The sequence below is a fragment of the Parasteatoda tepidariorum genome, chromosome 9 (assembly GCF_982258835.1).
Source record: "Parasteatoda tepidariorum strain Cologne lab strain chromosome 9, Ptep-v5.0, whole genome shotgun sequence".
NCBI classification, from domain to species: domain Eukaryota; kingdom Metazoa; phylum Arthropoda; class Arachnida; order Araneae; family Theridiidae; genus Parasteatoda; species Parasteatoda tepidariorum.
In genome coordinates, this window is record NC_141763.1 from 36288128 (window position 1) to 36304222 (window position 16095).

The 16095-nt window shown below is 25.4% G+C and overlaps 1 protein-coding gene across 1 annotated transcript; it reads left to right on the plus strand.

The window, feature by feature from the left end:
- Positions 1–4: 4 nt before the first annotated feature.
- On the plus strand, positions 5–12837 carry LOC107442075 (B-cell receptor CD22). Its single transcript, XM_087151575.1, has 9 exons — positions 5–287; positions 385–489; positions 2506–2706; positions 4191–4481; positions 5762–6046; positions 8382–8669; positions 10057–10350; positions 11340–11456; positions 11994–12837. The coding sequence occupies exons 1-9, from the start codon at positions 236–238 to the stop codon at positions 12062–12064; spliced, it is 1704 nt and encodes a 567-aa protein (XP_087007701.1). The 5' UTR covers positions 5–235; the 3' UTR covers positions 12065–12837.
- The last annotated feature ends 3258 nt before the right edge of the window (positions 12838–16095 follow it).

Genomic DNA, 16095 nt, shown 5'->3' on the forward strand with positions numbered 1-16095 from the left:
ATTCTCCTAATCAATCTATCAAGAGTTCATTGCGTTCAAACCGATACCACCCACAATTTAATCAGTTTAAAATAAAATTACTGAGTTGTATCGTATATTAAGTACGAAAACTGATAAAACGGAGTCTTTATTTTCTTGTTGGTAAAAAAGATTTCTGCTGATCCCATTATCCTGGCTTGATTCTTCTCCTGTCAGTTCATCCGACATCAATTTTAGTTTTGTTTTTAAATGTGATATGCAAAACATTCTTGCTGTTTTACTTTTGGATTTTATTATCGCAATATTTGGTAAAATTGTGTTCTATTTTATGTAAAATATTATTCTGCTTTATAAATATGTAATATTGGCAAAAAATAATACTCTATAATTTCTTTGTTTTTTCAGGATCACGAGTATTAATAATTGACGAAAGCGGCAAAGCATTAGCAGATACTGTTGGCCCTTTAAATGAAGGTTCCCGATTATCTCTATATTGTGAAACCAATGGAGGTAAGCTACTTTGAAAGGTAGAACAAATTGCTGTATGATATTGATTTCTACCGCAGTATAATACGGATAACAATTTAGAATCCGTGAAGCCACTTTTCATTTCCGTTGTCGCAAAGCAGTTTTATTCTAATAAAGGAAATCTCATACTATCAAATTTCTCTTGAAAATTATTGAATTTGGTTTTGACGATCTAAAAAATACCTTTAAAAATAGTAGGAAATTCCTCTCAAAACATATATGTCCTTAATATAAAATAAACAATTTTCTTATAATTAAACAAAAATTTCAATTTTAAATATTATTTTTCTCCTAAAATTACACATAACAATTGTTCTAAACTATGTGCATTAATTGAAAATGAAATTGTAATTTAAAATGAATATTAACTACTCAAACAACAAAGACAAGGTTTTTTGACAGCACCACTAATTTTTGAAAAAAATATTTTTTAAGATATTTCAGAACTTACTTTATATTATGTACCTAACTGCTGAAAACCAGAATCATATTGAACAAATGACTTTATTTATGTTTGTCCTTAAATCTAATAAAAAACAAACAATTAATCAGTGAGTTAGGTCTTATTACTTATACTCACTTGATGTATTTCCTTCATAAACAGGATGTATTGATTTCAAATTGGCAAGTGTAATATTTTTCATATGTACTAGTATATATTTTTTAAAAATCCAAATATTGAATATAAAAGCTTAAAAAATTAATATTGCAAGTGATAAAAATAACACTTTTTATTTCTTTTCTTTATTACCTACTCATTTTTCAATGTGTATATTGATTGGTTGTTGTTTGAATGAATGAAAAAGATTAAAATTCTAATGATATTTAAGTTGGTAAAATTTAACTAAGTATTTTCTTACTTTTATCCGTTGCAGCAGAAGGTAAAAAGGACTAAAACTGGGCTATATGTTGTGATCTGATATTTTTGTCTGAAAAGAAAAACTGTTACCGGTTAACTTTATTTATGAGGCCATTGTAGTACATAGTACCTGTATGGTGTATAAATACATACAAGAAGTTTTGTTATTTTAATAAAATCATTTAATTCCCATTGCCACCAAGAAGAAATAAATACTGCCTTTTTTCCAGTGATATGTTAGTCTTTCATGTATGCATATCTTTTATCAGGGGTCTGTCCAGACATTTTGTGAAAGGTCTTGTTTTTTAAAATTGTGAAAAAACTACTACTCATAATTTGTGAATACAAAAAAAGTGTTATGTCACATTCTTTTGTGAATTTGTGCAAACAGGGTCCTGTTATTGCAAAAATTTCTGAAAACCTTTTCAAGAAATTTTTAAATTGTAAATAGATACAAGATTCTGCTCAATAATTGCTGCTACTAAGTTAGAGATGCAACATACAAATATTTGGTATTTAGCCTATTCTGCTCAACACAGAATATTCATTTCGGACGAATAATGGATACAAAATCACTCACATTTTTAATAATTTTAAATGACATATTTTAACAACTTAGTTATGTATCACTTTTAATGTGTTACACATTAAGTAAATTTAAACAATTCTTAAATTTATAATATTTTATTTAAGAAATTGCCAGAAATTAATTTTTATTTACATAATATTCTATTAATTAATTTTATGAATAAATACAAATTGATCAATTATTTATTTACAAAAAAAATTGTCATTTAATATCAATAAGAATGTGCACACGATGTTTGTAAAAGTAGAAATATTTTCTTAGAATACTACATTTGGAATTTAAACTTACTGAAACTTGGAAAACTTACCTAGTTCGTTTCGATCCGCCTTTCTCCCCCTCCCCCCAGGGAAGGGTTTATTCGATGTAACAAAACATAAATGAAGATAAACAAATTTGTGAAGTGTCTGATTAAAAGATTAATTATTTTGTGAAGGGTCCGATTTTATGAAAAGATGTTATGTGAAAGGTCCGTTAACGGACCCAAATTTCTTCTAAACAGACCCCTGTTTATGTATATATTGTTTGTATTATATTATGTAATGTTTTCTAGGATATCCATCAGTTCTCACGTGGTGGAAGGATACAAATTTATTGGATGACAGCTTCATTGCAATGCCAAGAGGAGTTGTTCGGAATGAGCTGACATTAGCATATTTGAGCAGAGGAGATCTTATGTCCACATTGACTTGCCAGGCATCGCTACCTAATGCTACTGAACCTGCAGAAAAGTCTGTTAGTTTAGATTTGAATTGTAAGAATATTAATTTTTATTATTTTTTTAAAAGTTTTATAAAGATATATTTTATAATCACACTTGATATGTTTCTTATTTATCTGGGTTTTTTTCTGTGTGTTTTAGAATTTTTTTTTGTTCCTTTTGTAAAACTATTTATTAATGAATTTAGTGTTTTATCATATTCTATTAATGAAAGTGCAAAATTCATTAGCATGTTAATTATTTGCTAATATTTCCAACTTAGACTTCGGTAGTAATTGTTATTGCAAATTGTAATGCAAATTGATTTATTTCCTGTTGCAAAATTCATGGTTTTCAGATCTACAGAGAATCTCTAACAATTAATAAGGCTATAGAGATAAAAACATGGTTTCATTGCTAAAAACCATGATTAGTTAAAAATTAGCTAATTTTATTTCTTCATGTAATATTTCAGCCAAATATTTATTGTACTTGAATATATTTGTAATCACTGTAGATGTAATATGCACTAGTTGTTTGCTGGTTTTTATGAATATGCATGTGTAATACTTCTACTCTTTTTATATTCTATTGTTTGCATACTTCTATTATTATTTTTTTAAAATATTTTACCATTAAACAAGATTAAAAAAATTCATAATCGTATATAAGATGGTACTATATTTTTAAAATGAACAAGTTTTTAAATGATTAATGATATAAAAACATTGAATGGCAATCCAAATCAGAACAACATTCCAAATCAGAGGCCCAATTTCAGACAAATTTTATTTCAATTTTTTCAATGTATAAGTTTTACTTTAAAAAAAACTAAAATTCTCTAATTTACTGTTTTATATGTGAAGCACATAATAATTTTGAAGTAGTTATATATGTAAAGAATTGAATATTTAGAATTTAATTTAATTGATGCCTCTAATCTGATATTAAAATTAAATTAATAAACTTTAAAATGCAGCACTTTTATTTTATCAATTTAATTTTTTAAATTGTTTAGTTATTAACAAAAAAAAAATATTTATGGGATCTAAAGAAAATAACATGCCATGTTAAATACAGAATTAAATAAAATATACTAAGTCTTATAATATTTTATTTTATGCATATAATTAGTTATTTCACAAATATTTTAATTTCTTTTATGATTTTTCCTTTTATAATTTTTCTAAGGTATTAAATAATTATTTTTTAGTATTATTATTTTATTTAAATAATTATTTTTTAAAAGTCAAGTTTCACAAAAGCTGAGAAAAGATAAAATCAAGAAACTGATCCAAGATTTAGGACAATCTGTAAAAAATTAAATATGTAAGATTTGCTTACTCATTATAAATGTCATACATATAATATCATATATATTAATTTATGTAATATAATATCTGTGTATATAATATAATATATAACAGATATTATATTTGTTATATAATATAATATCATACATATTAATCTTGTTTGATTTTGTGCCTAGTGTTTTTATATTCTATACTGGTGTAACTGATGTAAATTTATTTTTATAGTAAAACCACTAGATGTTCATATTACTACATTACAACGTCCATTATCTGCTGGTCGCCACACAATCCTCAAATGCCAGTCCAGAGGTTCAAGACCTCCAGCAGTTATTACTTGGTGGCTTGGTAGTAAGCAATTGCTGAATTTCACAATAGCCGCATATGATTCAACAACAATCAGCAAACTTCTATTTGTGCCTAGATCTGATGATAATGGGCGTGCTTTGTCTTGCCGTGCGAGTAATCCTGTGATGAATGGAAATATACTAGAAGATCATAGAGTTCTTGAAGTGCATTGTAATTGTCTTTATTTATAATTTTATGTTTTTTGTAATTAACTAATACTCAATAATTAATTATTGATACAGTAGAGTTTTAAAAATGAAAAAAGTGTTACCAATTTGTTGTTTTTTATAAGCTGTATAGTTTTCATCACATTAACTTTTCAATATTTTGTATTAAAAAATATCAACTATTTTTTAAGACTTATTCCATATGAAAGTTTTATTGTGAAACATTAAAAAGCTACAAAATATTTTAGTAATTAAACTAATTAGTAATTAACTGAAAATTTAAATTTTCAGTTAGTAGTCAATGGCCAGCTAACTCTAGCAACTTAGTAGCCTTCTTCAAACCAAATTTAGTGACCAAATTTAGCAAATAGATTCTTTTCATTCATTTAATAGCCACTTTTTGCAATTTTTTTTTCTTAGATTAAATTATATTTTTGGAAAAAAATCATATTCTTAATAATCTATACAAAGTTAATTTAACTATAAAAGTAATATAAATATGCAATAAAATTTTGTTAAACATTCTGACTTTAAAGCATTTATAACCTTATTTTTTTCATTACTATGCATATTTTTCAGATAAAATTTTTATTTTATTAAATTTTAATAATTTACAATTATTAAAATTGGGTCCATATTTTTTAATAACCCTGTATTCTCAAGAGCATCTGCAAAAATAATAAATTTTTAAACAATATTGTGTATATGTGTTTTTTAAGATCAAAACTCAAGCTCTCTACTTTAATTTGACTTGTCATAGTTTCACTATAAGCTTTTCATATGTACTATGGTGAAAAGTTGGAAGTAGAATTATGGTTTTTTACTATGACCCAAGAAAACAGCTGATAAAAACAATAAAATTTTTAAAAATTTTACTTAATATTTCTTTCTTTGTAAAGATTTTCTAAAGATTTCAAACTGTTTTAGAGTCATTTTCATTCACAAGCTAATAAAAACTGAATATGCATTTCGTAGTTGATTTAAATAGTTAAAATTATACATATGTGTAGTACTTGCCAAAATTAATTAACAGAAGTCATGATAGTAAAATTGTTGAAAACATAATAGCAGTTATTGAATTTAATGAATCTTTTCAATTTTGTATATCTCAATTACAAAAGTGTACAATATGTTGCTTGAAGCAATTTAAATGTTGAATGTTATAAAAAATTTTCTTCATTACTAAATAAAAATTTATTATTTTTAAAACAAATAATATTGTCTAAGGTAAAATTATAATTCTAGCATCAAAATACATTTCTTCTTCATGATTATCGTTTTTAGATGTTCCCAAACTTTCTGTGACAGTTGGAACTCCTCGATCATACATTCTGGAAGGAGATGCTGTTTATTTTGATTGTAACATAATTGCACATCCGTCTGTAACTGAAGTGGGATGGAGATTTCAAGATGAACCACTTTACACCAATATTAACGCTGGCATTAAAATACAAAATAGATCGTTGCTCTTTCATAATATCAATAGAAAATATTCAGGCAATTTCTCATGCGTAGCTGCTAATTCCGAGGGTGAAGGTGTCAGTGATAGCGTTGCTATTGATGTTCACTGTAAGTTTAATTTGTTATTTTTTTGTAATGAATCCATTATAAAAATGGAAGTGTATCTATAAAACTTATTCAACTATATAACTTTTTACTATTGGTGTTTTAAACTCAATAGTCATTAAAGAAACAAATTGTCAGATTTTTACCTTTTAATAAAAATAAAAAAAGGAAAATACTACAGCAATATCCAGTTTTTAGCTAGAGAGGTGATGTAATGATTAAAACTTCACCTCTGGTGACCAATAACAATTTGATCAGCATTATACTCTAGCCCCCTTTACTTTCAAGCAGGGCTCGGAAAAATTCAGAAATTTAACCCGTCACCGAGGACGGCTTGTCGAACAATGTACCTGTCCTCCTTTGAAACTAACCCTTAGCTTCTAAATAAATAAAAATATAATTTTCTCTTATTTATTACAAACATTTATATAAATTGCACAATGAATTAGTAGTTACTAGGATTACAAATACTAGGATTACATTATACAGTAATAAAAGAAATACTAGGTTACTAATAGAAAAACCTAATATTTGTTTTATGAAATGATTTAAATGACAAAGGTCAAGTTATCTGGAATGTCAATTTATCCAAAGGTACTGCATTTTTTAAATGAATCAAATATGACATTTGCCAGTTCCACAATCAAGCCAATGATTTACAGAGGTTTCTGCAGTGAAATCTGATAGGGGTTTTCCATTTAGATAGATGCTTATTATTGCGTTTAACGCTTCTTGTTTAAGACCAGTATGTAATGTGTTTTTTTTTTTTTTTTTGTAAGTTCATTGCTGAAAACGCCCTTTCAACCGCTGCAGTACTCCCAGACAGAGAAAACATCCTTTCCACCATGCGCAGTATGTGCTAGACTCTTGTAAGATAACAAAAATTTGAAAATGCATCACGAACATTAACGGGAAAATGGCCGTCCGCAAGGACATCGGATTCGAGATATTCATTGTCCGCGGGGTAATTTTTGACCGTCAAGGACTGGTGGCTTTTCGAGCCCTGCTTTCCAGATAAGCTGGTATCTATAGATTTGAAGTTGGGTAAGCTTAAAGCAACTTTCAAGTAAAGAATTTTTCCGTTCGCAATTAACCAATGAAGCATCAGAATTTTGCATTTATATGTATACTTTATAAAGTATCATATGTTTTGTTTAACTTTTGATTATTTACATTATGCATATCTATAGTCATACCTTCTCCTTTTTTAAAAATTAAACTAAATTGTTCTTTTCTACCTAATTTGTTTAATTTATCAAACCACCAAAAACTGTGTTAATTTATGAGAATATTCATACTGATTTAAATTCAGTATTAAAAATTATATATTTGTATCAATAAGCATATTTTTATTTTAGTTATAAAAAAGAGCTAATTTCAAGAGCAATACTAACATCTTGATCAATAATTAACAAAATTAAGATTTATTAAAAAAAAAAATTCTTTATGACTTTTTTCCAATTAATTTTTGTGTAAATAACATTTAGATATCACAGCTTCAAAAGGAACCAAATAAACAATTTATCATTTCTTAGAAGAAAAAAAATCATAATTTTCAATTAAAAAAAAATGGAGAGGTACATTTTGACGTTATATACTCTTAAAACTGTTTCATTAAAAGTATAAATTGAAAATTATTAATATGATTGTGACAAAGCTATTGTTAATGGTAAAGATATGTTCACTTATAGCTTATGCTTATGTGAAATTTAAATGAAGAATTTTTAAAACAGTGTTTATAAAGTGAATAACATCAATTTTTATCCAATTAACTTAAAAATTTAGCAGCGAGTACATGACCAATAGAATTTTTGTTCCACATTAGATATTTTTGTTTAATTCAAATTCTAAGACCGTTATTGTTGGGTGGGCTGCAAATCTTTTTTTTTTAAGGAATTACCTAGGTTATTCCAATTATTAAATTATGGTTAGATGTAATTTCAACTGAATTTATAAAAGTTATCTGTAAAAAATTATTAATAAAAACTGTTTTTATCTGTAGTATTTTGCCACATTAAGTTTTCAAAACTGAAAATTAGATATAGCTGTGAAAAAGGCGAGAAAATTAAAAGCAAAATACAAAAAAAAAAAAAAAAAATTCGGAAAAGGTTTTTTTCCTTTAGTATTTCTAGGTGATCTTTAAAAACCAATGTGTTGCGTAAAAGAACATTATCATAATAGCATATTTGTATTGATTCATGATCATATATATATATATATATATAAATTATGTAATGAAATTGTTACATTTTTCTATGATTTTAGTTAAAATAATTTCATTTTTCTGTTAATGTAAACTTTTTAAAATTTTAATCAGCAAAAAAATACTACATTTCAGATGTTCCTCAATGTGCTTTAAATCAACGAGCTTCTTATGGAGTTGCACTTCGACAATCAGTAGAAATCGAGTGCTTAGTTGATGCCAATCCATCAAGTGTTAAATTTCATTGGTATCTGAATAACACTTTCCGCCAGATACCATTAAAGGGTTTTACAATAAATGGTACATCCAGCACCCTTTCCTATACTATAAAAAGGGAAAGCGATTATGGCCATATTATGTGTGCAGCAGAAAATGAAGTTGGCATGCAAACTGAAGCATGTTGCTTTACTTTGACTCCTGCTTGTAAGTTTAATATCTTCATATCATTTTGAACTGAAAAAATTGTAAGCTGCACCATTAGTTTTTGCAAAAATGATAAGTTAATTCTATAAGTAAGAATATTTTTAAAATAACTAAGATGGAGAAACGTGACATTATAACATTCAATTCAAACAAGATATTCTTTCAAAAAATGCCTAGAATTTGTTATGTACATTATTTTGATGAATCAAGTATCTTTTTGTTTAAAAAAAACAATAATAATGCTTTGTTCACGCCTAGCAATGGAAAAAAAATTTTCTTTTGACTATTTGTTTGAAACAGGGTTTTTTTTTTTAATCCAAAAAAGAAGAGAAAAGAAGCTAATTATTTCTATTAAAATAATTTATTTAGCCATGGTTAAAAGGTGATTTAATATTAAGAAAACAAATAAGATGATATTTTATCTTTTATTCTTTACATTCAATGGTAAAAACTTTTCAATAGAAACAGTTAATACATGATCTTATTGAATTATAGACCAATTACAAAGTTATTGATTTGCTTCTAGTATGAACAGGGAACCAGGGTGCTCTGAAGCTATGTTTTTCCTGGATTTTTGGATTTTCTCATGCTCTAGGACTGTAGCCAATTTATTGTATCTTGCAGACATTCAAGAGGCCTGTCTAAATGTAACAGCATTGCCAGTTAGCTAAGCTGCTGTAGGAAGACTATCCTCAAAATTAATATACATTTATAATGATTTGAGGCCAAATATAAAGGATTTATTAGATTCAATTATTTTCTTAAGAATGAAAAAGTATCTCAACAATGAAATTGTTAATCCTATTTAATGAATGAAATTAAATTTATATTTTCTGTGTGAGCTAATGATTATGCTATATTATTTTTTTAATGTTATACTTTCTAATAAAAATTTTAAATTAAAATCTGAAACTCAAAAGAGAGTATAAATATATAGTAAAATTGACGAACTTAAAATCTGGGAGCGAAGCTGGAGCATTGAAAATTTTTCAGTTCTGAGTTCCTTAGCAAATGAAATATTCACTTTCTTTTATCAATTCAATTTTTTCAAGTTTGTTCTTTTAATTATTTTTATTTTGAGTTTCTTTTTTCAGCCTTATGTCTGATAATGTTATCTGAAAATATATGACTTTTACTTAAATTAAGATAAACAGCGTTTGTTGACTTTGGTTAGTGCAGGTAAAAGTTATTGTCTTTTCAAAATCTGCATAAACCAGAGTAAAAAATGAGATATTTTGTTTCTTCATTAGCCTTATTTTGTATTTAAGTATTGAGTTAGTTGCATGTAGAATTTATATCAATCAAAAAAGGTGTGTGTGTGTGTTTTTTAACGTTTACACAATTTTATTTTGCTTATTAGTTAAACACTATTTTTTTTTACCCTCAGCTGTACCCAATCCTGTGGAAGATTGTATTGTCTCTAATGAAACTCTGAATTCTGCAATTGTTAGTTGTGATCCAGGTTATGATGGGGGTTTACCACAAAAATTCAACCTTGAATTGTACAACTCCCAAGGATTAGTCGCCTCAGACATTGAAAAGACTACTCCTGAATTTGATTTAATTGACCTGCCATCTGGAATGTCATTTATTGCTGTGGTATTTGCTACTAATGAGCTTGGTCGGAGCAATGCTGTAGCGTTAACAGTTGCTACAAAATCTGTAAAGAAAATTGAAAGAGGTGTGTTACTTAATTTTAATTTAGACTTCGAATGTTCTTTTTTTTAAAGTTATTTACTTTATAAAGTTAGTTTAGAAACTAAATTCAAGTGGATGTTCTTTTAAAAAAGTAAAGTTTATTATAATTCTTAGTGACATTCAGCTGATTTCCAAATCTTGCTTAATATTTTTAATTAAAATTAAACTTCAGTTTTCAGGTTTAAAAAAAAAGTCTAAATTTATCTTATATTATTATTTCTTATTGTAGTGCATTGATGTATTTATTATATGGTTCCAGTGCTGGCAACATATAATAAACAGATTGATATTATAAGAATGCAACCAGATGCAAAATTATTCAGACTTAATTACTCAAGAGTGTTCAAACATTTTGTTACAGAAATAAATTATTTTTGTTTTATACTAAATAGCAACAACCTTATTAAAATTAAAAAAATTATAAATAAGATTATTTCGCTGAAATTCAACTTACCCAATTTTATTTGAAAGGAATGTTATATATTGCTTATATGTTTTGAGTACAGAGTTAGCTTCATTCACTGCTAACATTCACAATACCAATGTTATTGTTTAGTTGTAGAAAGTTGATGAAATTACCTGTACAGAGTAATAGTTAGTTTATTTTAAGCATGTTTATAAATAATACAAAGATAATTGATATTTTTTAATCTATAATTAACATAGGTATATTTAAAGTTTCTATGTATTAACCAAAAATACTTATTGTGGTCTTTAATTCACATGGTTCTGATGGCCTATTCACATGGCCTGTCAAATTATCATCAGAACCGCAAAGTTTTTTTCACAATTATTAGGCCACTCAATTAATTTTTAAAATTTTCAATTGGAGTTTAATGAATTATCATTTGGCCTTTTCTCATGTATAAGTTGGCTCAGTATAATTTATCAATTTTAGTTTTTTTCCTCAAATGAATAATAATTATAAATTTTGTCTCATACTGTTCTAATGTTTTAATCTAATTTCAATAGATAAAGTGAAAATGCCTATCAGCCCTGTTTTAGCTGCTCTTATATGTATAATTGGAATTTTGGTGTCAGCTGCAGTGATAATAATTATATGTTCCAGGCACTGGTCTGCGAGATTAGGTATGAAATAATAGTTGTGCCTATATTATTAATTACAATTTTTTATTTCACTTATTATTATAAACCGTATTCTTTAACTCTAATGTGTTTTTTATTCTTCTTTGGAAGTATTTATGTTGTATTTGAATCACAGAAGGCAATTATAAAATAATCTTATTTGGATACTAATTTAAAAAATTTCATTATGAATTCTTTAACTTTGAGGGATTACTCATTTCTTAATACTATTATTACTTACTGACTTTGAAGAAAATCATAAAATATTTAAGCATCTACCTATATTTGCATGTAAAAATATATAATTTAATAAACTTCTTCTTTCAAGACACACTACAGCCTATTACAGACCAAGTAGTCTGCCTGTAACAGGCTGTACTGTCTTGAAAGAAGAAGTTTAATAAATACAATTATATGCAAACAAGATTTATTAAACTAATTAAAATAAACTTGCACAAATATAGATATTTTTAAATCACGTTTAAATCTCCATTGTGAATTTTTTTTTTTTTTTTTTGATTTGCTGTTATACTTTTTCAGGTGAAAATATTCCAGAAATGCCAACTGCATGGGATCCTGGTGAACTAAAGCCAGGGCATCAATACATCTAATTTACATGAACTAAATGTGTTCCAAAAAATATATTCAGTATATATAGTACAAATTCTTTTGTATTATTTGATTATAGTAATGGAAACAAAATTGCATTTAAAACTTTCTCTTTTGTATATACTTTAATGTTATTAGGTGTTATAGTGCCTATTTTTTATAATGACAACGTGATATTTTTACAAGTTTTTTTTTGTGCAATGTCTTGAATGTGTATATCTCACTGTAATTTTAATTATTGTGTAATCTGTGATTAGATATGTAATTTATTATTTTTGCTAGTCATTTTATACATATATTTTTTTTATTGTATGTTGATGTATAATGTTTGGTAAAGTTTTTTTTATTCTTAAATAATTTCTGTACTTAAAAATCCATGAATATTTCATATTGTTTACTATATGATGGCATAAATTATGGTAACTCATTTTCATGCTAAAAATTTATAAAATATTTCATGTGTATGTTTTGCGTCAAAAAATATTTTTAACAAAAATGTCTTAATTAGGAGATTTTAAATTTTTTTTTAAAAAAAAAAGCTTTAATAAATTATTCAGCTAGTGTAGAATTGATAAGTCAAAATATTATTGCTTATCCAATTAATTTAAAATCTCATGCTTATTATAATTATTATTAGCTGATATTATTTATATGTAAATATTTTTAAAAAAATCTACAAAGTTTGATAAAAATTTATATTTTTTATACAATAAAATTTCTAAACTTGTTATAATTGCCATTGTAGTAAAGTAGAATGTATGTAATTCAAAAAAAATATACATAAAAATATACTTCCATAAAAAGTGATAAAGGTAGTTTATTATTTTGTGGTAAATTGGGAATAAAATTTTACTTTTTAAAAAAGCCATTGAAAAAAATTGCAATGTTTTCTTCTTTATATAGGGGTCCCACACTTTAGAAATTACGCAACTGAATATATTTTTATAATTCTATTTTATTTGATTTAGCAGCAGTGACTGAACTATGTATTAAAAATACTGTTTATTATAAAATATCTTGAAATGATACAGGTATGTTGTGTAGAAAGGAAAAAAAGAGAAATCTAAATTTAAAAAATATTATAAATGAGTGAATAATCCTTCTTTTAGCTGTTTAAAAATTTTACTTAAGATTTAATTGGATTCAATTCTTATGAAGGATCAATCTTAAGGTTTTATTCTTTTAAATGTTGTAATTATGTTTAATAATTCTTAATCTGAACTTAATGATTTTAAATGAAGTAACTATTTATTATGCAGTTTAGCATTTTAATAAGTTATAAATTAGTTCATCAGTTTGGAAATGAATATTACATTGTTAATTGATCAAGATTTATTTTGGAACTGCATCTTAATGTAGAAAATAAGTGGAAGGCCATTTAATATATCCTTATAAATTTGGAACTTAAGTAATCATGTTTTTCTTTTTCATAAAACAAAATTTTGAAAATCTAATAAAATGAATGAGATGACTCAGTCACTTTGTGGATGGTCAACACATGAAATTTTTACAACTTTGAAAACGTTAATTAAATCTTATTTTTTAAATTGCGGGAACAAAAAGCTGATGATTAAGTATGATGTAACATTAACCAACTAATATTTTGGGAAAAAGATTTTTATTTGATAACCCAAAAGTTTTGTTTATACAATTTTATAAATTGGGCAAAATTAAAATATACTGAAAAAACTTTTCATTTGGGTAAGACAAATTAGGTTGGTAGAAGAGTGGTATGATTATATATGTAATACTCTTTGAATTCAAGAGAAACAATATAAATTATAGCCTTCTATTTTAAATTATTGTTCGAAACAAAGAGAAATGAGCCCCTTAATCTGCATATATTTTTTTTTATCAAGAATATTAAAATATATACTAAGGAGAGAACACCATTTTCTAGATTTCAGTAAATGGAACTTTTTTTTTTACCAGTATAGTAGATAAATGCATTTCGAAGCTATTAAAACTGCCATCAACTGTACATTATTGTAATATTTTACAATACACATAACAAAGGCAAATTTAGTATACTAAACATGATGTTGATAACAAATTTTAATATTATTTTTCTAATGTCTTACAATACTATTATAATATTATTCTATTTATCTGCCAGGGTATGGGAAACTAAAATCAATTTTTCAAATATTTTTTTTCTATTGTTATTTAATATTATTCGAACATTAATTTTTTTTATTTAAGAACTAATTGGGTCTCTATTTCTATTAAGATGCTTTGAAATAAGTTTCTTAATTTAACTTGCAGGGTTTAAAATAACCTAAAGAATTAATCTCATTTAAAATTAATCTTGTTATGTTTTATGGATTAACTAATAAATCTTGTTTAAGTAAAGTTATAACATATAAAAGGTTTGTGCTTTAAGGCAAGTTAAGTAACATTTTTTTTTTTTGAAGGTAACATCTTTAAATCTCACTGTTCCTTTAGTAAGTACAAAACTACTTCATAAATGTCATATTGTTTCTTAGTAAGTATTTTATAAATTCCTAGGATTTCACATTTTTTATTTTTGTAAAAACAGTCTTTTGAAAATGTGGCTTGTTTTGTCTCCAAATTTCCATGAGTAAGTTAGGTGATGATGCTAAATTTATGTAAATTATAGTTTTATAAATTATGCAGACTTAATAACCTAAATTTAACACTTTTAACTACTAGTTACTTGTGTAGTTTTTTAGTTATATTTATATTTTTTAGGTACTATGCCTAGTCCAGGTTAAATTCTCATTCTGTTAATTTATGTTGAAAATTTGCTATTTATCATCAATGATGAGATTAAATACATCATATTCAGATTTTACAAATTGTTTTTGAAGAACAATTTTTACAATCATGTAATTTTTTGATTACTCATTCTGAAATGTGTTAAATCACTATATTTAAATGCGTTATCTGAAAAAAAAGTGCTAAAAAAAAGTTCTTTGTCAGAAAAATTAATGACATATAAAAAAAATAAAAAGTAATTCAATTTTAAAGATATATTTGGAAAATAAAATATAAGGGAATCCTATATGGTACAATTTGAGATAACAAGCATAAGTCTAAAAATATTAAATTGTAATTGTGATCACGCTTTCTTCAGTAATATTTCCCTACACTGTTTTGTTATAACTTTGTTTTATATTTTATTAAAATTGGGTTCGAAATTTTGAAATTATGAGGAAATTGTCAGACAATTGATAACTATGTCGTTTCTACCAGCTTAATTAGATGTATTTTCTTAAAATATTGTATAAATGTATTTGTTTTATTGTATACTATACATGTAATTGAATGTAACGAACTTAGGAGTTAATGATTAGCAACATTAAAAGTTTGTATTTCCATTGTATTGTTATTTCTGATAATCTAGTATTTTTCCTTTTAATAATAATTGTTTTTTATATAATGGAATGAAATAGTGCTATTTAATGACTAAAACTATTCTATATCACATTGCTAGTTTGGGCAAGATGAAAAATGGTTTAAAAATAAACATTTTAAATTTCAAATAATTCTTTTTTTTTTTTTTTTAATTAAACTTAAATTTCTAACCTTGCAAAAAATATACAAAGGTTAAGAATGTCATGTTTCTTTTACCTTTCTCTATAATGATAACAGCTTTGTTTAATAAATTTTTTCATCTGATAAAAAATACAAGAAAAAATGAGAAAATTTTATTATTTCAACTTATGTTTATGTTAAGAAAAAAAATTAAAAAAAAAAAAACTTAAAGTGAAATAATAAACATGATTTTTCAAATTATTTTTCTTATCAATTTAGGTTATAATATGAAATTTTGTATATATATCCTTGAAACCTTCACACTACAACCACAGATCGACATTTTCTTAAAAGTTTTGATTATTAAATTACTCTAAATTCATTCAGTATCGAGTGTTATACATTAAATACATAGAATCAATGTGTACAAAAGTCACTAGCTACGAGTAGAAATGATTTCAAGCTCACGTCCGGAGATTTGAGCCTGACGAGTTTTAATAAGAGCGCACCCAAACACGAGACACATAGGATTACT

Bases quoted from the DNA above. Each gene is read 5' to 3' on its own strand.
- LOC107442075 (XM_087151575.1), top strand. From the start codon at position 236: ATGCAAAACATTCTTGCTGTTTTACTTTTGGATTTTATTATCGCAATA. The intron at 4,482-5,761 runs GTAATTGTCTTT...TATCGTTTTTAG, and splicing joins TAGAGTTCTTGAAGTGCATT to ATGTTCCCAAACTTTCTGTG. The intron at 8,670-10,056 runs GTAAGTTTAATA...TTTTACCCTCAG, and splicing joins CTTTACTTTGACTCCTGCTT to CTGTACCCAATCCTGTGGAA.